General features: G+C 44.6%; 2 protein-coding genes across 2 annotated transcripts; both read right to left on the bottom strand.

The window, feature by feature from the left end:
• Positions 1-4,152: 4,152 nt before the first annotated feature.
• On the bottom strand, positions 4,153-6,863 carry LOC147962078 (uncharacterized). The gene is made up of 5 exons (XM_087538164.1): positions 6,827-6,863; positions 6,009-6,249; positions 5,272-5,377; positions 4,728-5,177; positions 4,153-4,356 (listed from the first exon to the last, which is right to left on the bottom strand). The coding sequence occupies exons 1-5, from the start codon at positions 6,861-6,863 to the stop codon at positions 4,153-4,155; spliced, it is 1,038 nt and encodes a 345-aa protein (XP_087394290.1).
• A 14,846-nt stretch (positions 6,864-21,709) lies between these two features.
• On the bottom strand, positions 21,710-23,191 carry LOC147962077 (uncharacterized). Its single transcript, XM_087534046.1, has 2 exons — positions 22,779-23,191; positions 21,710-22,130 (listed from the first exon to the last, which is right to left on the bottom strand). Exons 1-2 carry the CDS (start codon positions 23,189-23,191, stop codon positions 21,710-21,712), a joined length of 834 nt encoding a protein of 277 aa, XP_087390172.1.
• Positions 23,192-26,185: the final 2,994 nt, after the last annotated feature.

The raw sequence follows: 26,185 nt of genomic DNA, 5'->3' as shown, positions 1-26,185 counted from the left end.
TATGGAAACAGACGGCGTGATGCCTATATGATCCGTGCCTTGGCTTGTTGTCAGTTGTCACGTACTTCAGAGAAACAGTTTTCATAAGCAGCATAAAAATGTTGCGCAACTAGTTGTACCGTAATTTGAAAAAATAGCCGCATTGTGAAAACATAAAAAAAAATTGCATAACAATGAACGTAACTATAAACGGTAGTACCACGTGACACATGTGGTAAGCAATCCAAATAATTCCAAAAACAACTATAAACAGCAGTGCGAGAGAAAACACTTCGTACCATGGTCCTGGAGCTGGCGCCATAAAGCGCCCAAACAGGTGCTGGTGCCCACGCGCCTCTGCTCTTTGGTCGGTCCAAGAAGAAGGGAATCGCTCCTTGGGCGGTCGATTGCTTTTTTTTGCACGCGTTTGATCATGTTTGACAGGTGGCGTTGACCGGTTAACCGTTGACATTCGAAAAGAAATGGAAGAAAAAAGTCATGAATTCAAAAATATTCATGGATTTTGAAAAAAGTTCACAAACTCCAAAAAATCATGACTTTGAGAAAATAGTTCATTTTGAAAAAGGTTCACCGAAGATGCAAAAAAGTTCATCGAATTGGAAAGAGAAAGCTCATTGATTTCAAAAAAAAAATCATCGAATTTGAAAATTGTTCATCAAATTTTCAAAGAAGTTGTAACCTTAAAAACGTTCAGTAATGTTTTAAAAAATCTTGTTTTTTTAAAAAAAGTCAGATTTTTTTGAAAAAGTCCATGTTTTCAAAAATTGTGCATTTCTATAAATAAATTAATTTTGTATTTTCATTGAACTCCGAAATAAAACCAACTAAAAGATAACAAAAATAAAAAATCAAATAAAACTTGAGGTTTGCTCGCTACGACGCTGAGCAGTAAATGGGCCAGCCCGCCTGAGCGTCTTGTGCAAAAGATGGACCCTCTCCCCAATGGATCTCTATCCTTCTTCGAATCCAATAGAAGTTCACTGACCATCCTTGTCAAACATAACCTAAGGCAGGATCAAGGGGAGAAGAATAGGACTCTTGCTAGTATCATAACCTCTCGATGGGAGAATGCCATTTTTTTTAGTACACTTGGAGCATCACATTTTTTTTGAGGGGCAAATGTAGCATTTTATTAAAATTCAAAGTCACTTGGATACACCCAATATCAGGAGTTCCTGTGAGCAAGACTTTCGCGAGCATACGTGCTTCAACATTCCGATCACGCTTCTCATGTATCACTATGGCCGAAAAAGAGAAGCTCAACTTCATCTTTATTCCATCGATGATAACCTCACTTGGCCTCAAATATTTCCCCACAATGTGTTTACCCATAGCAATGCAATCGGTCAACACTTGAATATTGTGAACATTAAGATCCAACACCAGGGAAAGAGCTTCATTGCAAGCCATTGCCTCTAATATCTCAGGATCAATCATATCATTCACTGCAACAGCCGAGGCACGCAAGTAGAGTCCAGTCGCATCACAACATACAACCGATATGGAGCCCTTCTAGCCATTCCGCGTGATCACTACGTACATCCACGCTGATCTTGACCCAACCATGCATGTTCCGGTGATACATTCTTCTTGTCGGGGATCAGAGCCAAATCGCCAAGATAGTTATTAATAAAAGTTATACAAGTTTTAGAGTGGTTGCGTTTTTTTAAAACCATTCGTTGATGTCGATCTAACGGCAGACAAATACGAAGTACTGGGTAGTACTCCGATGAAAGTACGTGAAAGTACTAAAACGAGTGGGGCCGGTACTCGTGACAAGGTGGGGACGCGGTTAAATCTAGGGGCAGTTTAGTCCTAGGAAAATTTGCACGCGCCGCCCCTCTCGTCGAATGCATAACCGCCGCCATGGTGCTACACATTCCACAATTACTCATCGGCGGCCATCTCCTCCCTGTCCTCCAAGTCCACCGCAGTCATCTCCTCCTTCTTGCCGCTGCAACTTCGCTCCACTCAGGCAACCCCCTCCCCCACCCACCCCCACCCCCTCTTCCACGGCAGATCGAGCTGATGGCCGGCGGCGAGAACACCGACTTCGTGCAGATCGCCGGCGGCGACCAGCTCAAGTTGGCCAGGCTGAGGGAGATCCGTTCTTGGTTTGACAACATAAGGCAGATGAGCTGGACGGCAATGGCCACTCTCAAGAATTTAATGAATAAGGAGAGGGCAAAGCTTTTCCCCCCGCCCGCGCAACCGATTCGGAAGATCGAGATCCTCCTCTGGGCGATGGAGCAGGCCAATTCGTCCAGCGAGTGGACCAGCCGGAGGTGGTGGGCGTTCAGATCCAGGGTAGAGCATCCACTGGATTAGGAACCCACCGTGCACGAGGTGCCGTTGCAGATTGTGCAGCCTCCAACCGAGTCACCGGAGACTCCGAAGCGCAAGATGAGGAGGACAGTGGTCGCGTCCTCGCTTCCCCGCCGTTCTCCACGCTTCCCTCGCCGCTCTCCTCGTCTGAACGACGACGGTAGCTATGTTTAGAGTAAGCTTCCCCACTCCTCATCTTCCTACTGCTCGTGCTTACATCGTGGTGATACTGATCGTAATAGCTCAGAGAGGGAATGCTAGATGGCATTTTAATCTCAATGAATTGCATGAACATTTGAGTACATGGATTTGGAGGATGGATTATGATGTATGTGAACCCTAGGCATCATATGAACCCTAGGAAAAATTAGTAATGTTCTAGTGGTAGACACTGAAATATTTCGGTACACACCGGTAGGCACTGAAATATTTCGGAACTGCCCTAGGCAAAATTTGTAATGTTGTAGTGGTGGACACTGAAATATTTCGGTACACACCGGTAGGCACTGAAATATTTCGGTACTGCCCTAGGCAAAATTTGTAATGTTGTAGTGGTAGACACTGAAATATTTCGGTACACACCGGTAGGCACTGAAATATTTCGTTACTACAATTTCAGTACACACCAATGCACACTGAATTATTTCACTACTGCAGTTTCAGTACACACCGGTACACACTGAAATATTTCAGTATTGCAAATTCTATACAAAGTTGGCATTTTGTCATTTATGTGTGAATTAATCCATGCATCATATGGCCTAACTTTGTACATGAGTTTGGGTCAATTTCATGTCTATTTATTGTTAAAATTATTGTCATGCCATGAAACACAAGACAAGTCACTGACCCAAGCTTGCAAGGATGCCATATCAATGTTGCTGATATGAAATATGCATGTTTTCACCAAGTCTTGTGTCTGAATTAAAACTGAGCATTTTTTTCTTGATGGTATCCATGGATCTAGAACTCCTATGAATTTGTTCATGTTGGATGTTTTGTTCTCCATCATTTGTACTAGCATTCCGTGCGATTAGATGCCATGACAAGACCCCTGGCGTATTTATTTTCTTGCCTCCAACATCACATGTGTGTTTTGCAGGAAAAAACCTGGAGTTCACTAGGCTGGCTGAAGTTGTGAGACTGGGAGGCTGATGGTGCTGCTACTGGCTGATCCTTCTTCTTTCAGTTTTTGTTTGTCATTTCTCAAGCCGTTGGACCAGGGCTACTTCCCTATGTGCTGTTAATGTATTAAGTAGTTCCTTCGAATTTGTTGTATTAGTTAGTTTGAATGTGGAAGTACCTTAATTTTTAGGAACGAAATGTTGCTATGTATGACCAAGGGTTTCATACCTTAATCTTTGGATAATTAATTATGTGAACTATTGGATGTGGCGCATAACGAAACGCCTCTACCATTGATACTAGTTCAACATGTCGGTCCAATTAGAGACCAGCCACTACCATATAGAACAGTTAGCATTTCATACTACAACCTGGCACATACAAAACATCACACAGTGGAAGCACATCCCTAAGCACCTTGCATTGTAGAGACAAGCCTCTACCATATATAATAGTTACCATGTCACACTACAGCCTATAAAACAACACACAGTGGAATAATCATAGCTAGTAGAGCATTAGTTACCAGTTAATAATAGTTGCAATCCATCACAAGCAATAGTACCTAGATATGAGTAGATATAGGTACGGTAATACACGACAAGTACTCGCAAACAAGAGCTCACATAACAAGTTCATTTCACATTGATACATGGCCCACCCCAGTTCTAAATGAGGTGGATGGTGATCATCATCCTCAAGTCATGGCAACGGGTGTTCGCAACAGTGAGGAGGATGGCCTGTCCTAGCTGAAGATTCTTGGCACGAAGGAACTTCTTCCACCCTGCCCTGCTCAAGACAGTGCGACCGTCCGTTTCCACTGCATAGGCACAGCTGGTAATGGAGCCCGTTCTGGTAAGGCGTAGTCCAGCAGCCATGCCTTCTTCGTTCGGGTCGATGCCACAGCTATCAAGTAACCTCTTAGGTAATTTCTGAAAACAGTTGACATGATATATGATCATGTCACGTGCAATTATCAACAAAGCATACACTTCAAGACACATATATCATTGGATTCAACACTGAGCATATATATCATCACATCACTACACTATACGCCAAGCATCAAATTACTACAGTAATTAGGCATATCATTAGATTACTGCGTACACTAAGCATATCATCGCATATTACTACACTACATGCATGTCATAAAATTCTTCACTAAATGAATTCTAAACTAGGCCTCTCATCACAGTACTACAACATGCATATCATATGAACTACTACACTAACTAAGCATGCATATCATGTAATTACCACACTAAGTAACATACCATGATATGCCGTTTAACATTCGTCCTTGTGAGGCGGGTCACGAATGGCTTCCCTAGGTAGTCTTCACGTAGCGGAAGCATGTCCCAGAGGTTGCCGATTTCCTCGTCGCCCAGTCTGAGTCCTTGGGCATACAGGTATTCAATAAGTGGGTTCTCATCATCATCTGAATCAGAACCATCTTCCTCCTCATGAACTTCATCCTCACTATCCGGAATCAAATTTAGATAGATAACAGAAATCCTGGGCCTATCTCTTCTGAAGGAGAAGCTGATCAATTCACCCCCACTAAGACGCATGCGGGCGATGAAACGATCCCAATCATCTCCTCCTATCTGGGTTATCTTTCGCCCCTTCTCGACCTGCATAGTGTATGGGCCCCCAAGAGCGTCGAAGGTCACGGTGTCTGCGACGAGCTCATTGAATGCCAATCTCACATTGGATGGTACGATCTGTGTAAGATAAAAACAAATAACAGACACAATACATTAGTGGAAATAGCAAAAAAAAAGAATGAACTATCAGAAGGTTCATATAAATTGTTACCGCTGCAAAAATAAAAGAAGGCTGGAAGTAGATGCCGAACAGCGTGGCAGTAGAAAGGCTGGTCCGGTACCGTGAGTTGCAGCGTCCACATTGTGCTTCCTCCATTCTACACAGAACATGTTGAACTCTAAGTTGAATTGTACATAGTACAATACAAAGATCATACATATAATAAATCATAGTGATAACCTATACTGGCAATGGCCAATCAATCTATTTTATATCATCTACGTAATAAAGCAATGCCAACGACAATGGCAATGCCCGTCTCATCTAAACCTGGGAATAGTTCGGCATCCGAACTAAAACCAGTCCAATCCACGGCACACATCAAAACCAAACCAATCCAGATATTTTCATTTAGAATCTAGACCAAACCGAACTATACATGCTCGTCATCCAACCCAGTCCAAACCGTTTTCAACTTTTGGATTGAATCCAAAGGATCAAACCGTGGACAAAGCCATATGCGAGGGCACGTCATGAATCTAGATCAGACATGGTGTCAAAGCTCGAGAGAGCCGATGAGCTCCGGCCGGCAACAGCGGCTCTTGGATTTGAAGCAGTAGTAGGTGGTAGTGGCGGCTCAAACCAATTGATTGATTTGGTCTCAAACCATAGAAACCAAATCAAGATCCAATCCTAAAACTAAGTTTCAGTCCAAACCAATCGGCTCAGATCCGCCTCCATAGGGAGACGCGGTTGGGGAAGGGAAGAAGAGGGGAGATCTCACGTACTTGCCGGAGTTGGCGGCGGCCGCGCACCGGCGGCGAAGAGAGGGGTCGTCGGGAGATGGCGGCGGCGGCGGCGCTGGTCGAGAAGGGGAGAAAGAAAGATGTGGAGTGGTCGAGATGGGGAGAAAGAAAAATGTGGTACATGTGGTGGCTCGGTTGTGTGGATGACAAGGGGACCCACTTGTGAGACCGATATCAATTGATGGCAAACCGCAGGAGGTGCACGACCGCGTGCACGACCGCCACATCCCCACGTGGAATGGGGACGGCCGGGTGGGTGTGTCAAGTCAAATCGGCACCCGCGGCTTCTCGGTAACTCCAAGAGGCAGGAGTAGTGCATTTCTTCCCCAAATCGGGTAGAAAACCCTCGTCCTCTCCCCATCCTCTCTAACTTCCTCACCACCTCACCACCCTCTCCTCCTTCCTCACCACCCTCCTCCCTTCCTACGCCTCCCTCCTCCTGTCTTCGACCGACGATGAAGCGCGGACGTGAAGATGCGGAGGACGAGCCGGAGGAAACCATCGGAGCAGCGCAGTCTGCTACTGTGGCTGCAGCCGTAGGTGGAGCGGCAGAGTCCGCCGTAGCGGCGGAAGCTGCCGGTGCAGCGACCATTGTGCCTGCTCCCGCTGCCATCGTAGCTGTCGAGGCACCCGTCGGCGAGCACAAGGTCGGGGAAGATCTGGAGGAGGAGGAGATGAGAAGGCGTAAGCGCAAGGTGCATGACGAAATCGAAGAGCTCTTCGAGGAGAACGCCATAAAGGAGTTCGAGTAGATTGCAGGAAGAGCAGCGACTTCGACGAGGATGCCATCGACAGCTATCTGAGGTAGTACTCTGTTTTTTGCTCCTTTTTTTTCATGACATTGGGGTTTTTCTTGTAAACTAGATGAGCATCAATTTCACTTGGGCGTGCTAGTTCTACGTATGTAGGATTGTAGGGATCTAGCATAGATCTTCATGTTGGATGTGGATTTTTAAATCTGATTCACATTCTGATTCCAGCAGATACTCTGGGTTTTTTTCATGGCATTGGGGTTTGTCTTGTTAACTAGATGAGCATAAGTTTCACAAAGGGATACATTAATGAAAGAAGTGGGGTAATGAACCCAAATACAAGAAAATGTTCATGGCAGGGATACATTAATGAAAAAAGTGGGTTAAACAATGGACATATGGCAGGATTCTCCATTGGCTTCCCAAGGACAGTGACAAAATGCTGCAGTTCCTGATTCATTTTAGTTTATGTAGATGAATTAATTTGCACACATGTTCATAGATGATTAGTTTGCACACATGTTCATAGATGATCCATTTGCAAATTCTATACAGATTTCCATTTTGCAAAGGAAGTGATCGCTCCCTTAATAATTATGGGCTGACAGTACATATCCACTGGATACCAAAAAATCAAAACATTTCATCTAGCCAATTTTCCACAGTTTGTTATGTAGATGATCACAGCCACATCTCTCATCAATATGAGCAGTGAGACACCCCATAGCTCCTTTACCAATTTTCTTCTGAAACTTATCAGGGTCTAACAATGTTGGAGAAGCAGTATTGCCGCTATCAGAAAGAATAATGGTTTCTTCATTCCAGTAGATAGAACAAACCCCCCTTGTGTGAAACATGGAGGAGTATAATGAAGCCATTTTTCTGATTCCAATAAGAATTACACCTGTAACAAGTATCAAATATCATTAAACCAAGCCACTTCATGAAGTCTTTCATGTGTTAATTATGTACTACCTGTGCACTAATCTATAAATGCAACTATTGCACCGTCCATATTTATGCATGTCAATTTCTTTGGCTCAATTATGTATGTGCACATACGCCTTGTTTCTAGCAAATAGATAGTTGCCATGTTACACATGTGTACTTTCAAAACATTGTAATTAAAGTCAATGTACCATAATAGATTGGCTAAGTTCTTCTATGTGTACTAATTCACTAATTCACAGGAGGATGACGACGACGTGGACTACAACATGGACAGCAGGCACAGCAAGAGCCGGTACACCCTGAGGCATCTGATTGCTGGGAAGATCAAGTACCATTTCTTTGGCAAGATTGGGTGCCCTTTCTGTTGCAAGGTGATCGGTGGCGGCATAGATGGCATGATCCAGCATGCCTTCAGCACTGGCAATGGACATGGTAAGAAGCATAAAGCCAGTACTCTGGCTAAACATGCTGCCTACGCACGCTTCCTCGAGATTGTCAAAGTCAATGAGCCCTACAACATGCATTGAAGAAGGGAGAGAAGTGATGTGCTGCTAGAGTGCTGCTGCTGCCCTAGGACCGCCGTGTCCTGTTATGTTATCTATGTTTGTTTGTTGTTGGAGTCTAAAACTGATGTCCTATGGTGTGTCTGAACCTATGCTGAGCGGTGGTTGATCTGTCGTTTATGTTAAGAGTTTGCTCCTACTCTGGTTTAGTGTTCCTAGTTGTTAATACTATTTTGGTGATGCATGTTTAAGCCTTGTACAATGCTAGATGCTTAGGGTGGTGCTTAGAAAAATAAACAGGGTATTTCTGAAGCACCGGTGCCTATTTCTACAGGAGAGACGCCTAGTTATGCATCTACCCTGTACAAATAAGCACATGTGCTTAAGAAAAGCCTGGTTTATTTCTATAAGCAACTCCCCTAAGCACCTTGCATTGTACAAGGCCGAAAAAACGGCCCAGTCGCGCCCCCAGGACGCCGAAAATCGCCGGTTCGGACCTTTTTTCCGCCCGGCGGTCACAGGCCGAACCCGGCGCACTGGGGAGTAGTTGGGGGCTCCGGCGCTAGGGAAAAGCACGCCTGGCCCACACCGACAGGGGAAAAGTCAAGGTTTTCTTCCCCTGACTCGCCTCCCACCCCCCACGACCTCGGCCACCACTAGCTATATCCCGGCGACGGCCGCCGCCCTACTCCGCTAGATAGCCATTCCCCGTCGAAAAATAGCAGCACTTCGCCGCGGCAGCCCCTCCCACAGCAGCTGGGCATTTCCGGCCGCCGTTTCCGGCCGCGGAGGCGCGGTTTAACGGCGGGTACACGCCCACCGAGTGCAAGGTGTTTGGCGTTTTGCCTGCCTCGGCGATGGACTCGGATGAGGAGGAAGAGCTCGTCGCGCTGCTGCAGGAGGAAGCCGCGGCCGACGTCTAGGAAGAAGAGCATCTCATGGTGCTCGCCGCCCTCGCCTAGCTGCTGGAGAGCAATGAAAAGCCGCGGCGAGGTGGCTCGGCACCGGGGTGGGTGAAAGCAAAGAACCGGCATCGTCTCCAAGGCTACTGCATGCTCTACTCCAACTACTTCGCCGATGCTCCACTTCATGGCGAGAGAACATTTCGGCGCCATTATCGGATGAGCCGAAAGCTCTTCCTCAGGATTGTGAATTCCATCTGGGAGTTCGACAACTACTTCAAGTGCAAGATGGATTGCACTGGCGCTCTTGGATTCACCTCCATCCAGAAGTGCACGACAGCGATGAGGATGCTTGCATATGGAGCTCCCAGTGATTCACTCGACGACTATGGGCGCATGGCCAAGTCCACCAGCATAGAGTGTTTCTACAAGTTCTGTCAGGCAGTGGTGGAAGTGTTTGGGCCACAATACTTGAGAACACCCAATGCGGAAGACACTGCTCGGATCCTAGCCTAGAATGCAGCAAGTGGATTTCCTGGGATGCTTGGAAGCATCGACTGCATGCATTGGAAATGGAAGAATTGCCCATTTGGTTGGCAGGGGATGTACAAAGGCGCCAAAGGCGGTTGTAGTGTGGTGCTTGAGGCGGTAGCCACACAGGACCTCTGGATTTGGCACTCCTTCTTTGGTATGCCAGGAACTCACAATGACATCAACGTGCTGCAGTGCTCTCCTGTTTTTGCCAAGCTCGTTGAGGGCCATTCTCCTCCGGTGAACTTCGAGATCAATGGGCACCAATACAACAAGGGGTACTACCTAGGAGATGGCATCTATCCGAGATGGTCGACATTTGTGAAGACGATCTCAAACCCTGTGGCAGGAGGCAAGAACGCCTGGTTTGCGAAAGTTCAGGAGGCTTGCAGGAAGGATGTCGAGCGGGCATTTGGTGTGCTCCAATCTCGATTCGCTGTTGTTCAGTACCCCGCTCAGACCTGGTCCAAAGATCAAATGTGGGAGATTATGACTTGTTGTGTCATCTTGCACAACATGATCATCGAGAGCGAGCAAGAAGACCCAGTGTTTGACACTGAACCATACTACAGGCAGGGTCCTCTAGCCGAAGTTGATCACCATCTACCGGCAACTTGGACTACCTATCTCAGTATGCGTCAGGAGATCCGAGACCCACATGTGCATCATCAACTGCAGAAAGATCTGATTGAGCACCTATGGAGGCTCAAGGGGGAGGCCGTGTGATGAAATATGAGTTTTTATTTGTTGAACTATATAATTTGTATTGAACTATTTGTTGTTGTATTATTTTGTTGAAGTATTTGATTTTTCTGTGATGAAATATGTGATAAGAAATAATTGTGTTGATAATTGAACGCCGAGACACGGCGAAACCACGCCGAATATGGGCCTATTCTCGCCCATATGGGCCCTTTATTCGCCGAAATTGGGCTGCAAAGTGGGCCAATTTTGGCGCCTGGGGGCGAGCCGGGGGCGACGACTGGGCGCAAAACCGCCCCCAGCGCTGATTGTATCGCCGGCTCGCCCCCAGGGGGCGATTTTTATGCGTCCTGGGGGGGCCAACGGCTGGAGATGCCCTTAGCACCTCAAGTATCGTACGGTGGTCTATGTTATGGTTGCTGTGTTATTCTGCCATACGGTGATGCATGCTAGGAACTCTAATAATATGACTATGGTAGTTATAGCTTGGCATGACTATGTTTAGTGTATAACTCAGCATGTTCCTGCCATATCTATGAGCAGTTACAACTGAACTATGCATTAATTTTTGACAAAATTAAAGCATGCAAATGATTGCCGATTCCACCTATTGCCAAATCAAGCTTTGTACTGATGATGCATTAGATATTGCAATAAGTAGAGGATGCTCATGATTGCCAAAAGTACCTATTTCCACTTTCTGATAAGAACTAAACGTGTATCAAATGATGCTAAAAGTAGAGCATGAGCATGAGAATGTATCAATGCATTAGATATTGCAATAAGTAGAGGATGCTCATGATTGCCAAAAGTACCTATTTCCACTTTCTGATAAGAACTAAACGTGTATCAAATGATGCTAAAAGTAGAGCATGAGCATGAGAATGTATCAATGCATTAGATATTGCAATAAGTAGAGGATGCTCATGATTGCCAAAAGTACCTATTTCCACTTTCTGATAAGAACAAAACGTGTATCAAATGATGTTAGAAGTAGAACATGAGCATGAGCATGTATCAATTGATGATCAATTGATGCTACCTATTTGTGTTTGAATGGGCTTAATAAAGCTGGTGCTGGTTTATGCTCTCTGCGTGACCGTGATGATAACGAAGACACTTGGTTGGCTATGGTCTTGCTGTCAAATTTAAGTTTCAGTTCTTTAAGACTCTTTGTTTTTGCTGCTTGCTCGGGATCGACTAGCTTTCTCGGGCGTCCACATGCTCTCTTCCTTTTGGGGGAGTTGGGTGCACCATTTTTGGGGGAGTTGGGTGCACCGGTATCCTTCTGGGAGCTGGATGTGTCAGGTTCGTTGGAACCATCAGGATTGTTGACTAATTGTATGTCCTCTTCTGAAGCATCAGGTAGAACTGCTTGCTGGGCATCGTACACCTCCTTCTGTATAAGAGAGAGTGCTGCGTTAGTTCTAATCATGAGACTTATGAAATAAATGATATATTCTTCATGTAGCGCTAACCGTTATGGGGAACTTATATGATTCGAGACGAAGTGCATTGCAATTTGAATGCAGTAAGGCTGTACATATTTTCCACCTGAAAATATCTATCCTTGCCTATATTGGATAACCGACACTGACGTCAGCATAGCTTTCAAGCTAAACAAAGTACAAATTTAAATTAGGCATTCAATTATCTGGTTCAAAATATCGGTCATTTCATCCCCGTTCCATGACAACATGTACTGCAGTGTCCAAACCGCACAGGAAGTCCTGCGATGTTTAGTTAAAGATCAGTAATCTTATTCGTGTACGCAAATAATAATTTATGAGGCCATGCGTACCCATCGGTCTGTTGTGGTATGTTCTCATAGCGTTTTTTGGTCCATTCGGCAAAATTGATGTTATTAGCTGGTAATATCAACCCTTTCTTGACAGCTTCGTCAATGCAGAACTGAATCGAGTCCACCTAGGGTACGACGAGTTATACATAGGGTTACGGTACTTTGGGAGCTCATGTTCCATGCGGATCAAAAGAGGCAGCAAGAGAACACTTACAAGAGAATCTTCCTTGGTCTTGTCGCAATAATAATTCATGGAGTTCAGAGTCTGAATTTCTTTTTTGTCAAAATTAAACATCATTAGCATCCAATGGTTTTGGTGTACATTGAGTGGGACATGCACCTGCAGTAAAATTTGGGTTGGGTTGAGAACCGAAATTTGTCGTGTACAGTGTGTACGTAAACTATGAAAGTGTGGAAAACATGTACCTTTCGGCGCCCTACAAATTTTTCTGCTACACGAGCTAACCATGAGGTTGCACGTCCAACAGGAACCACCCCCTTCATTTGTAACAGCTTTTCGGTTTCTTGAGGGGATATGATTGAGGTAGTATCATTCTCAATTTGGCTAATGCGAGCATATGCCATAATAACATGCCATTTTCAATCATACAATAATAAGACAGTTGTTGCAGTAATGATGTAGAATAGAGTATAATGGGCTTACATCACCATAAATGTATTTGTCATCCAAATTTCGCTTCAGATTTTCTGCTGTGAGGGAAATGTCTCCGATTCTAGCTATTTCAACAGGGTCGTATGTTCCGCGGATGTAAACGGCTGTCTCTATGTCCTCATCCGTGAACTTGTAATCATTACCAAAGATAGGCTTCATCGGAGTTAATTGTGGTTCCTCATTGTTTTCCGTCACATGTCTTGCACTTGGTGTACTCGAAGTCCCTGTCGTGAATTGGCTAGCCCTAGGAGTTCCTGTCAAGGATGAATTGCACACATTGACTTGATCCTACAATGAAGAAAGGTAGTTCATCATTAGTTTGTTACTTTTAGATATTGACGTGTTGGGCCATATTGATCACCTGCACGCCTCCTTTCTGTGACACTGATTGTCGTTTGCTTGTAAATTCGTATTTTAATTCCTGTAACAATGCAAACAATAATGAACATGAAGGAACATATTCATAAAAAATACAAAATGCACAGTATGACATACATGGAGTTCCCTCCTTAAGTCTTTAATTTTGTCCTCGGCCTTCGACAACCTAGGATTAGTGCCAGTTTTAGTCTTCATGTCGATCAAGTCTTCACCTAGAGTCTGGTATTTGACATCAAATATGTGCTCAATTTCCATTAACTTCCTGCATACCTTCTTTTCATGATCAGCAATGCGTGCATTCATGACTTCATCTACCATTTCAATCTATGTAAACAAAATAAAACCCCGTTGATAACAATAGCTAAATGAATGAGGTTCCATGACACCTATTTGTGATATTGCAAAAACAAATAGTCCTTGGAGTACATACTTGCTGGCTACTAAATTGTTGTCCTTGTGATGGTGCTCGATACGAATCATGTTGATGCACATGTTCATCTTTTTTTCTTGGAAAATTATTAGAATTCTCGGACGGTCGTTGAGGAGCACAAATTTCCATGACAACCTATTTTTATAAAATATAATCAACCATTTGTACCAAATAAAAAATCGGATATAGAAAGTTCAATTGTAGATAGGTACCAGCCCGTTATGAAGACCTCCTTTCTCGTAAGCATCGCTTCTTAAAGTAGCCATCATTTCGTCCCATCATGCGATCAATGGAGGGGGTCTAGAAGCATACATTAATCGGCCACTACGCACGTACTCCCAGTACCAATACTACACAATAAATTAGTTCATCACCATACAGATATGCAACAGAACAATAATTAAAGGACATTAAGTAGTGATCTATCACTAACCTGGAGCAGAATTAGATTTCCTTGTAGATTTACGTGATCTCGATTTCTAAACTTGTGAACGGACTTGAAGAAGTGATTAAGTGTGAAACATCCCCAGTTAAATTTCCGAAGGTTTTCAAGATCTGTAACAAGGTTGAGAAATTTCGAGTCCACATAATGTTGTGCTGTTGGTGCTAGAACAGTGCCAATTGCGTACAGAATGAACCGTCTCAGGAAATCGGCGTCTGGGGCTTTGGAAGCTCGGATCGCCGTTTCAAGGTCAGAAATCAAAATTTTCCCATTGTTTGCATAGGCGGTAAACAATTCTGTGTCGGTTTGCATTTCCAGATGTGGCTCTATATCCTCCCCTTCTATCGGAATGCCAAATATACCTTGCACGTCCTCTTTTGTTATAGGAATTGGCGTTTTACCGATGGTAATGGATTGCGTGTCCATATCTTCTCTTGGCTAGTCTAACCAACATTATGCGCCGCAGAGTCACTTCATGCATCTGGGTTAGACCGCCAAGACTGGTTTCTGATATGATGTACTTTTTGTGGTCTTGTGACAACAGTTTCATGGTTTTTCCGAACCTTGTCTGTGAGCATACTAACTTCATATGACCATGCTTTTCGGCGAGTTCCTGCTACATGCCATTAAATTATACTGAGTACACATGAATTATGTGTACGAAACGATTGTACACAAACAGTCAATTACTTACCGCATCGGTAATTTCGGAGATGGGCTTTTCTCCATTATGAAGGTTCGTATCTGAAACTGACATTGCTGGCTCGTATGCAATGATAAAATCCGGCTCAATTAATCTGAACAAAATTGGAAAATGTATAACAAAATTAGCAAAGAATTAATTTTCACAAAATTAACTGGGTCATCTAACATATGATCCACTTATGGGTTTAAGCACATAACCTATTTGGGTGCAAAACCTATGAGGGTTCAACTACTAAAGGAGCGGCGGACAACGATTATAAAGAGTTACGATCAGGTAATACCTTATCTCGGAGACGGTGCCACCGAGTAGATGGCGGCGGTTAGTGCATGGGAAACTATAAGTGCCAGTATAGCGCGGTCGACGGCGCAAAGGAAAAACGGCGCGTTCACGCGAGGAGGAGGCGGCAAGAAGAACACTGACGTCCGAGCCCTCAGATCACGTTGGCGGTGGGCGGCGAGTGGTGGCCGCCGACTCCTGTATTCCGTGGGCGACCGGCGTCTCCGATCTAATATTGCAGTGGTCGTGGGAGGTGCGGACGGCCCGGGTGGTTAGAATGCGGAGCTGTAATCGCGGGATTTAGGGAGGGGTGGGCCGCGTGAGTTATGTGAGATTTGGATAAATGATATAAAGAAATAAGAAAATCTTGTCAACTCGTTCAGGGGTTTAGGGGTTTAGGGTTTAGGGTTATTAGGGTTTAGGGGTTTTAGGGTTTAGGGGTTCAGTGTTTAGGGTTTAGTGGGGGGGTTAGGGTTTAGGGTTTAGTAGGGGTGGGTTAGGGTTATCAGGGTTTAGGGTTGAGTGTTGACATGCAAGCCCGGAAATGCGCGTGTCAGAGATCGTACTTGCATGTATATGTACTAATGATCCCAAACTTTCTTAATGGCATCCATGACCACATAGAGAATGCATGCATAATGGCTTCCATGTGGGGCAAAATTTTGAATGCTTTTACGGTTTAGTGGGGGGGTTTAGGGTTATCAGGGTTTAGGGTTTAAGGGTTTTAGGGTTGACGGAACTATGTTTGTCTTACGGTGGACGTAGCACACACACCGGACATTGGTGGAGCGTTGGTCTACAATGGATTCCCTCCGGTAGCATCGATCCGGTCCGTTGAATGGCTCGGCCAACAAACTTCGTGCCACATAGAGCATGCATCCATCCACTGGACCGGATCAATGTTGGGTTGGTTTCATACAGGTGAGGAACCCAGCTAGTGCTTTCGGGGTGTTGACATGCTAGGCCAGAAATGCGCGTGTCAGAGATCGTACTTGCGTGTATAATCCCAAACTTTTTTCATGGCATCCCATGACCCCATAGAGAATGCATGCATGATGGTTTCCATGTGGGGCAAAATTTTGAATGTTTTTACGGTTTAGTGGGGGGTTTAGGGTTATCAGGGTTTAGGGTTTAAGGGTTTTAGGGTTGATGGAGCTATGTTTGTCTTACGGTGGACGTAGCACACACACCGGACATTGATGGAGCGTTGGTCTACAATGGATTCCCTCCGGTAGCGTCGATCCGGTCCATTGACTGGCTCGGCCGACAAACTTCGTGCCACATAGAGCATGCATCCATCCACTAGACCGGATCGATGTTGGGTTGGTTTCATACAGGTGAGGAACCCAGCTAGTGCTTTCGGGGTGTTGATATGCTAGGCCGGAAATGCGTGTGTCAGAGATCGTACTTGCGTGTATAATCCCAAACTTTCTTCATGGCATCCCATGACCCCGTAGAGAATGCATGCATAATGGTTTCCATGTGGGGCAAAATTTTGAATGTTTTTACGGTTTAGTGGGGGGGTTAGGGTTATCACTGTTTAGGGTTTTAGGGTTGACGGAACTATGTTTGTCTTACAGTGTACCTATCACACACACCGGACATAGGTCGAGCGTTGGTCTACAATGGAATCCCTCCGGTAGCATCGATCTGGTCCGTCGACTGGCTCGGCCGACATACTTCATGCCACATAGAGCATGCATCCATCCACTGAACCGGATCGATGTTGGGTTGGTTTACATGTACATGTACAGGGACCGGAAATGCGCGTGTCAGAGATCGTACTTGCGTGTACATGTACTAATGATCCCTAACTTTCTTCATGGCATCCCATGACCCCATAGAGAATTCAGGCATAATGGTTTCCACGTGGTGCAAAATTTTGAATGTTTTTACGGTTTTGTGTGGGGGGGGGTGGGGGGGGGTAGGGTTATCAGGGTTTAGGGTTCAGGGTTTTCTGGTTTTTTGGGTTTAGGGTTTAGGGTTGGTTTACAATGGATTCCATCCGGTACCATCCGACAACCTTCGTGCCACATTGTTCACATTGTCGAATTAACACTTTGTATAGATTTTTGGGGTAAAAAATGAACGAAATAATGCAACTAATCTGAACGTAATGTTTGGCATGTATCAAACCAAGTAGCCACTATTCCAAAAAAAACCCTGTTAGCCACTAATTGCGCCAAACATATCTCGTAATTACCAACGAAAATGGGTTGACAATTATTTCTGCAAATTCTTGGAATGAATTTATTGCTCTTCCTTTTTTAGAGAAGAATAAGTTACAAATTTGCTAACATAATAAATTTGTTGTTCAAACAGAAACTGCCTCATCGTGTTGTGCCCCAAGACATGGCAGAATATGGTCATACAAGGCATTAAGCACAAATTTTATTTTGGAAACAAGAAATCAGTTTTCAATTTTATTTGTCCTTTCCAATAGATTACAAATGAGCTTTTCCTTGGTCTGGTCATACAAGGCATTAAGCACAAATGACATTGCTTATACGGAAGCTGACTGAAATAATTTTTTAACAACTTCTAATGAATGATGATCAACAAGTAAAGAAATCCCACAACAATTATTGAAAAATAAAATCCCGTGGCCATCAGATTTGCGTGCTTATTCAGATCGATCAACTGCCTTAAGTTATTGTTCATCTTCTTCAATTCCACCTTGAGTTCCGCATCCGCCACCATCAGAGGAACATTGGCATAGCCCTTATTATCCACCGCCGATGGCAGATCTGCCTCTAGGGTTGCCCCTTGCCTCAAATCAATGGGCAAATCAATTAAGCCATCCGTTTGAAGCTTCTCAACGTATTCATCCAGCCACTCAAAATGCTGGCATGTTTTCAGCTTCTGAAATAGGGAAGGGAAACCCTAAATCACAATTCCGAGGAAATAAATATAAATCTGGGGTCAGAATTCATAGCAAAAAGACACAACAGAACATAGATTTAACCTTCCCCGCTTCTGGTTTGCTCTCGCATTTCACAAATTCCCGCCCATGGTTTCCATTCTTCTCCGATATGGTTGTCAAACGCTTCAGTGGCGTGATGCGTGGGCAGTCGGGGCATCTGGTCATCGGCAGTGAACCATACCGCGGCCATGATGACGGAGAGGCCGAACTGGACATGGACATCTCTCGTATCTCACCGTCCGCCGGCGATGGCAGGCTTCGTCGCCGGAGAAGAATAACAATTTGGTGGGGCAAGGGAAAGGGAGGCAATGGTGGGCGGCGGCTTGGCACGGGCACGGCGATGGCTCGGGCTTCTGTGATATGTGGTTGGACCCGCGGTCAATGCACATGTTTTGGAAGCCTCGAAAAGATCACCCTCGTTAAAAAAACTTGCATCGAAGCGCATTACTTCAAAATAACTAATTAACCCTACAATCATGGATATATACCTTCCCATTATACCGCATATCTACCCTATCCTAACCACCCCCATCTACCTTGTTTCTCCTCACATAGCCATCGCCGGGATCGCGCCATCGCTTCTCAAGCGACCACACCGACGCCGGATTAAAAAGATCTCCTCCACGGCTCCTCCCATCTTCGATTGCAGTGCTGATTATTTTTTCCATTGATTCGACCAAGAAGTCATTTCCGAAGAGATTAGAAAATCCAGGTTTTGCCATAGTTGAGTAGTTCTGGTGTAATTCGAGTACAGGATGTCATGCAAGAGCTTTTTGATTGATAGTTTGTAGTAGTTGATCGTACGAACTGGTTCTGAATATTTTTTCATGGTCGTATTGTTTCGAATTAGTTGGATGAGGTTGTGGATACAGTTTTCATAATATGGGTATATGTGTTGCTGTAGGGACCATGGTCTCAGAGGCGCATAACAACCGTGCGGAGTACGACAAGTCTTTGCATGAAGCGCGCCGGGAGATCGACTTGAAGGTGCAAAAGGATCGCGATGAGGTAGATAAGAAACTGAAAAAAGAACGTTCATACGTGGACAGGATGATAAAGGAGGAGCGTGAGGAGTTTTCCCGTAATGTGGCGAAGATGCGTCTTGAGATTGAAGAAAAGTATAAGCGGGACTGTGAGTACATGGAAAAAAAGTTTGTCCTTGGCTACAAGGAAATGCATCAAACGTTGCAGAAGGACCGGAAGCTTGTGGATAGTATTATACAGACAGAGCGAGTCAGGATGGATGCGTATGTGTTGCAAGCACGTGCGGATATGGACAGTAAGCTGCTACAGGAGCGGTCGGACATGGATTATAAGGCCATGCCGGGGAAGGTCCGCTTGGAAGGACATATGTTAGAAGACCGTGCGATCTCACGGCCACCCCGACAACATGTCTTCAATTATTCTCCCCCTGTAAGTATCTCGCACCGATTCTATATATTAAGGACCTACGTATTCTATGATACGAACATCTTCAATTTGTGGCAACCTTATGTTGGCGATTGTATGTAGGCTAAGCATCATGAGACAGCACAGTCGCCATTCACTCGAGACATTGCGATAGAGTCACCCGTTCAATGCCACATCAGTCCACCCCAACAACATATCATCAATTCTCCCCTTGTAAGTACCTCGCAACGATGCATACCCAAGATATGGTATGACCTTTCAAAACTTGTGTGTAAACCCACTGTCGACGTTTCATACGCAGGATAAGAAACCTATGATGGCAGAGTCCCCAGTCACACCACATGAAGGATACATTCCACATAACAAGGTGAGAAGGTTTAAGATGGCACAATCCCCAGTCACTCCACATGAAGGATACATTCCACAAAAGCAGGTAACAACGCCGCAATGTTGCTATGCACATAAAAAATTATGTTTGCCCCTTTACTCATTGAATGTATTAACTCTGATGTGAGATACTAGGTGCTGGTCATGGAATTTTTTGTTAGTAGGGATGATGAGATGTCACATGTCCCTAGAGCATACTTTGATGAACACCCCGCAGAAGAAGTCAGAATTTTTGAACCCGCCAAAGTGACCTACGATCTCATTATGAGTGAAATGAGAGATACTTTTGGTTGCAAACTGGGAGCAGAACTGTAATACTTCTTACCCGGGTCTGCGTGGAAGCTGCCAGAAGGAATGTTCTTGATTGCAGGACCAGATGATGTACAAAAATGCTTTCTGATCTGAATGGCAGCAAGACATGTCACCTGTACATTGTGTACAATAGAACTACGGGTTGTTTTCCCGAGGATGACATTGATTCAGAGGTTCAAATTTTACATGTTACATGCATCTAGTTTATGGCCACGTCTTTTTTGAGTTCTTCCTAATACAATTCCTATGGTTTTCTACAGGAAGTGAGAATCCAAGAAATGGAGGGTCTTGCTAGAGAGTTGGCAGAGAAAGACCAAGAACAACTTAAGTTGTATGGTTACATTAATGTTAAAGAGAAAAAGATTGAAGCACATGAGTCGTCGCCAAGCCCGACGCAATCTCCAACGACGCAACGCAAGAGGTCACTGGATTTTGGCAGTGCAACAGACAATATGGAGTAGGCTCAATTGTTTTTCAACCAGTTTAAGCTTCAAACCAGGATTATTTTGTTGCAAACAAACATTTTTTTCTGTTTCACACTATGTTCGCAATTATGGTACAATTTATTCATGAGATAGTTCTTTGAACAACAATGCATGTGTTTTATGATCAATCATACAGTTGTTTCTGAGTTGTTTTTGAGATGGCATTGCATCTAAAGAAGTTTCCATCTATAAAACTTGGCACGCAGTCGCATCGGAATCGCGTATCACGCGAGAGGCATGCGTCGCACGGGAGCGCATCGCACGCGAGCTTGTTTTCGGGTAGAAATCATAACATAGTTCGGATAGATAAAGTTCACGTCCGCCACCCGCACATGCAAACCCACGTCGCAGCCATTCCCATGCATGCATGCCTCAGGCGCAGACAATGAGATGGCCCAACGGTCCATCCAGCGACCCAGCGGGTGAGGCTGGCGTGAGATGGCCCATCCGAATTAGGCCCAAGCGAGCGTCGTGCCGGGCACATCCCAGGGGTGCAGGGAGTTTAGTCCCACCTCGCCGAGCGAGCGGAGCTAGCACGGTTTATATAGCGGGCTGAGCTTTCCCTCTCAAGTTCCTTTCTAAAGCGGGCAGCACATTGCCTAACCGTCTCCGTCCCTGCCCTGTGGGCCTACTTGCTGCCTGTTATCACAATCTGACGGGCCTCTGCATCCTGGCCCAATAAATGATTGGGTTACTAGTCATATGCAGGCCGTTGAATTGTGAACTTTAAGCGGCAAGTAGGCGGGCTTTTTTGTCATATTTCATTTTTTGCATTTGTCACCATTATTTCCATTGCAGCCAGTCCATCATGCTGCATTTTGCACTACTAGGAAAAAGGCTATAGATGGAATCGACACTAATGGCGCACCTGTCATGTGGTGCGCCACTACTATATAGCAGTAGCATCACATCACAACCATAACTGTTCTGCACCAGCATCATAACAATCACATAACTACATAACAAAAGCAAACTTGTTCATCATTACAAAAGCAAACTTGTTCAACTTAACAAAAGCAAACTTGTTCATCATTACAAAAGCAAAGTTGTTCAACATAACAAAAGCAAACTTGTTCAACCACATAACTACAAACTGAGACACATAATACAACAAACAACTCAATATCCCCAGTAGTAGGGGTCATCCCAATGATCCTCGGCCTCTTCCCATTGCTCCAAACCTTCTTTGACGGTTTCGATTTTCTTCGATGCCTCATAGGTGACGTACGCATCTTTCGCTGCGTACTCGATGAGGTTGTTTGGCAGTGGGCTGTCCCCCCATCGTTTGTGGTCCAATTTCTTGTTGATCTTCCCCTTCATTTCCTTGTAGGATGGTTGGATGAGGCTGGCTGCAAACTCAGCCAAAGACTGCCACTTCTTTCCATTGTTTGGAACTCTCCATTTGCGCTGCATGTCGACGTACTTGTCGGGGTTGATCTCCAAACCAGACAACTTCAGCTTCTCCTTGTCACGTCCAATGGACAAGCCAACAAAGATGTACAGCTTCTTCTCCCGCAGGAGCGGGCAGAGTTCCTTGGGCCTGCATCAAATTAATCTGGTGCATCAAATTCATCTACTTCAAAAACTTCAGAAACTACTAATTAGACAGAAACTTCAGAACTAGTATTGCATCTACTTCAGAACTTCAGAACTAGTATTGCATCTACTTCAGAACTTCAGAACTATTTCATCTACTTCAGAAACTTCAGAAACTTCAGAAACTTCAGAAACTACTAATTAGACAGAAACTTTAGAACTTCAGAACTAGTATTGCATCTACTTCAGAACTTCAGAACTATTGCATCTACTTCAGAAACTTCAGAACTATTGCATCTACTTCAGAAACTTCAGAAACTTCAGAAACTACTAATTAGACAGAAACTTCAGAACTTCAGAACTAGTATTGCATCTACTTCAGAACTTCAGAACTATTGCATCTATTTCAGAAACTTCAGAAACTACTAATTAGACAGAAACTTCAGAACTAGTATTGCATCTACTTCAGAACTTCAGAACTATTGCATCTACTTCAGAAACTACTAATTAGACAGAAACTTCAGAACTTCAGAAACTTCAGAACTTCAGAACTAGTATTGCATCTACTTCAGAACTTCAGAACTATTGCATCTACTTCAGAAACTTCAGAAACTACTAATTAGATAGAAACTTCAGAACTGGATGTTTTTACCATTTGGTTGCCGCGGTGATGTGGTATACTAGGACGAGATCCTCCACGCATAACTGCAGAACTGCAGCCATTTGCGGAGGTTCGTCTTCCCTGGTATACTCGACATCAACGCCGATCGACCGAGAAACCATGCCTCCGAGCCTCCTCCTCATGTCGTGGATCCTCTTGTCGGCTTCGTCTGGATTGCTGGTGCATACGACATCCAGTTTCTCCTTCAGGTGGATATCAACCATGAGCGGCACGGTGTAGTCCTGCTTCTGCCCGGGGACCGGAACGTCGTCGTCGACCACCAGCGGCTCCTTGCCAGACGCCTCACCACTGTGATGCTTGGCAGACGGAGGGGAGTTGCTCCACAATGCCTCCGTCATTCTCTTGGCAGACGAAGGGGAGTTGCTCCACGATTCCTCCGCCATTGCCCTCCTGGCCAGCGATGGTGGAGGCAGAGGGGAGTTGCTTGATGGTGGAGGCAGAGGGAGGCAGAGGGAGGAAGATGGAGTGGCAATGGAATGAGGAGGGAGGCAGAGGGAGGAATATGGAGCGGCAATGGAATAGGAGGGGAGTTACCTGCATCGTGGTTGTGGGGAGTTGCCAGTGGAGGGGAGACGTGGGGAGTTGCCTCCAAAACTCAAACGTCCTGCCCTTTGGCCCTCGAAAACTCTGGAGGGGAGACGTGGGCCCTTTGGTTTCTCCTGTTTCTGAAACAAAATAAAAAAATAACAGCCATATTTTGCTCTAAAATTAATGATCACTGCAACCATATTAGGAGATCAAAAATGGCACCAAAACAGTCACTGCAGCCATCCAAAATGGCACCAAAACAGCACCAAAACAACATCCAGTGGCGCACCAGTAGTGCGCCATTAGAAGGCAAAATCGGTGCGCCACTAGCATGCCTTTTCCTAGTAGTGTTGGCAAGAACAAGCTAGAGTTGTACACACCCTGATTTAATGCTGCATTTTCCAAGTTTTTTGTATTTTTTTGAATTTTTTTGAATTTATAATGCCCTCTAGACTGACTGCTGAGAACATCGGTCTATGCCTCAAGGGGGCATTGTAAAATAAAATTTTTCAAAATTTTCTTTCATAGACATGTTTAGCACATGTGGGTCACCATGTACAAGAAAATTTGGGTGATTTGGAGGTGGTGGAAAAATTCACCTTTTTTCAAAAACTGGCTTAAGTTAGACCAAATGGTCCCTCCGGAATGCGGGCATTTTTTCGACCACCTCCAAATCACCTCAATTTTGGCACAGATGATCTCTTCCACAAACAAAACTAGGTTTCCAAGTTTTTGTATTTTTTTGAATTTTTTTGAATTTATAATGCCCTCTAGACTGACTGTTGAAAACATCGGTCTATGCCTCAAGGGGGCATTGTAAAATAATTTTTTTCAAAATTTTCTTTCATAGACATGTTTGGCACATGTGGGTCACCATGTACAAGAAAATTTGGGTGATTTGGAGGTGGTGGAAAAATTCACCTTTTTTCAAAAACTGGCTTAAGTTAGACAAAATGGTCCCTCCGGAATGCCGGCATTTTTTCGACCACCTCCAAATCACCTCAATTTTGGCACACATGATCTCTTCCACAAACAAAACTAGGTTTCCAAGTTTTTGTATTTTTTTGAATTTATAATGCCCTCTAGACTGACTGCTGAAAACATCAGTCTATGCCTCAAGGGGGCATTGTAAAATAATTTTTTTTCAAAATTTTCTTTCATAGACATGTTTGGCACATGTGGGTCACCATGTACAAGATAATTTGGAACCTGCATGCGAGAGTCGGGGACCTGCATGCAAGAGTCGGGGACCTGCATGTGAATAGTGATTCATCAAGGCCTTGACAGCTACTGGCACAGCAGCTGCCGCCCGATTTGCATGCAGCGAATATGAACGTGCATGGAGGTTTCTCAAAGATTTCCAAGAACACCCCAGTGGGCCCCGCTTATTTAAAAAATACGTCAGTCATTATTGCTCTGTAAATGAAGAATATGCATGACAACCATAGTAAGGGTGAAGAATCATATTCATCCTACAATGATGACCAACGCTTGATAAAATCACCTCGATGAAGGTATTTAAGCAGGTAAAGGAGCTGCTCGAGGGGCAAGGTGGGACTATTTTTAGTTAGACGAGAACAACGTGCGAGATCGTACGCGACGTGGGCCTTCCGGAGCTGCAACCTCGGAAGGGCCGGTGTTTGGGTCGACGTAGGAAAACGGCCTGCCATGCATGCATGGCGTCGGTAGTCTCGCCTAAACGATGGACATGCACCGAGCCAGCCATGCAGACCGTGGGATCACGCGGGAGATCCGTCTGGCGGCCATGTGTGCGTGCAAAAATACATCACAATAATTATTCTACTCGACAATAACAAGTGCTCCATGCTAGCCCTTATTCCTGTTCGAAATACATCATCATTCTTAAAATTGGACATCAAATGATACACATAGAAAATGGAAACGAAAGATGTCGAACTAATACAGTAACATGGCAGTACAACCACACTTCACTAAATTACTGTCACGATGAAATAGAATGTAAAGACCACGTGACACAAAGCTGAATGGCACACGACGTTCTCTGGCTCATCATCGGTTCATGCTGTATGTAGATATCACAATTCAGCCTCAAGATCCTACACAGAAGAATACAATAAATCACATGGACATCAATTATGTGTAAAACACATGCAAAAACTAAATATGAACATATTTCGTACCTCTAGCAATTTAGCGCATTTACGTCGATTGTCACCTGGTTTCTTGCAATAGCCACAGATATTCTGTGATCTTGACTTCTTTGTCTTTGCCTGCAGCCTTTTCTTCGGTGCACCTCGTCCTGGCACATGCACGGGATCCAGAACCTTATGAACTTTCTCTGAGTGCGGCATCAACGGGCCAAACCTAATGCTGTTATGCTGAGCATTAGTTGACTCCTTGCTGTCAGCTTGTTCAAAACTTGATTGCTTGCCATGATGTTATGCTTGCAAAAGCATCTTTAGACGGTGATAGTCCTCATCAGAGTGGCATGCCTTGGAACTTGCGGCGTGACTACAATTCCGCAACTCGCGGTACCTCTGCAGGCTTACCGAATAGTCATACATCTGGTTTTTTCTGGTAGGTGCGTATGCACATTTTGCATTCATAGTCCACCTAGTGGGAACGCAACAACCTGGCAGAATTGTTTGTTTTAAAATCTCCAATATGTAAAAAATGTGGGAACATGGTGTGCCTGCGCATTCCAGCTTACAGCAAGAACAACTCACCCTGTGCAAAAGACCTCCTTGCTCTTCAATGCGCACTCCAAACTTTTTATCCATTCTTTCCTGCTTGGACACAACATAAGTGGAATCTTCTGATCCATCTAGTATCTCTCTGATCTGACATTTGCTGACAGCATCTATGCT

Source organism: Triticum urartu, chromosome 7A, assembly GCF_056163025.1.
Source record: "Triticum urartu cultivar PI428250 chromosome 7A, HENAU_Tu73, whole genome shotgun sequence".
NCBI lineage: Eukaryota > Viridiplantae > Streptophyta > Magnoliopsida > Poales > Poaceae > Triticum > Triticum urartu.
The sequence above is the reverse complement of the archived record's forward strand: the minus strand, read 5'-3'. Positions and strand labels throughout refer to the sequence as shown.

What these genes read in the sequence shown, in the direction of transcription:
- LOC147962077 (XM_087534046.1), bottom strand. Translation starts at nt 23,191, where the DNA reads ATGGCGGAGGAATCGTGGAGCAACTCCCCTTCGTCTGCCAAGAGAATG. An exon ending in ATCACCGCGGCAACCAAATG is followed by an intron (nt 22,131 to 22,778) that starts GTAAAAACATCC and finishes AATTTGATGCAG; the next exon opens with GCCCAAGGAACTCTGCCCGC.
- LOC147962078 (XM_087538164.1), bottom strand. Translation starts at nt 6,863, where the DNA reads ATGAAAAAAAAGGAGCAAAAAACAGAGTACTACCTCA. An exon ending in AAAAACAGAGTACTACCTCA is followed by an intron (nt 6,250 to 6,826) that starts GATAGCTGTCGA and finishes ACGTGGGGATGT; the next exon opens with GGCGGTCGTGCACGCGGTCG. An exon ending in ATGTTAAACGGCATATCATG is followed by an intron (nt 4,357 to 4,727) that starts GTATGTTACTTA and finishes GTTACTTGATAG; the next exon opens with CTGTGGCATCGACCCGAACG.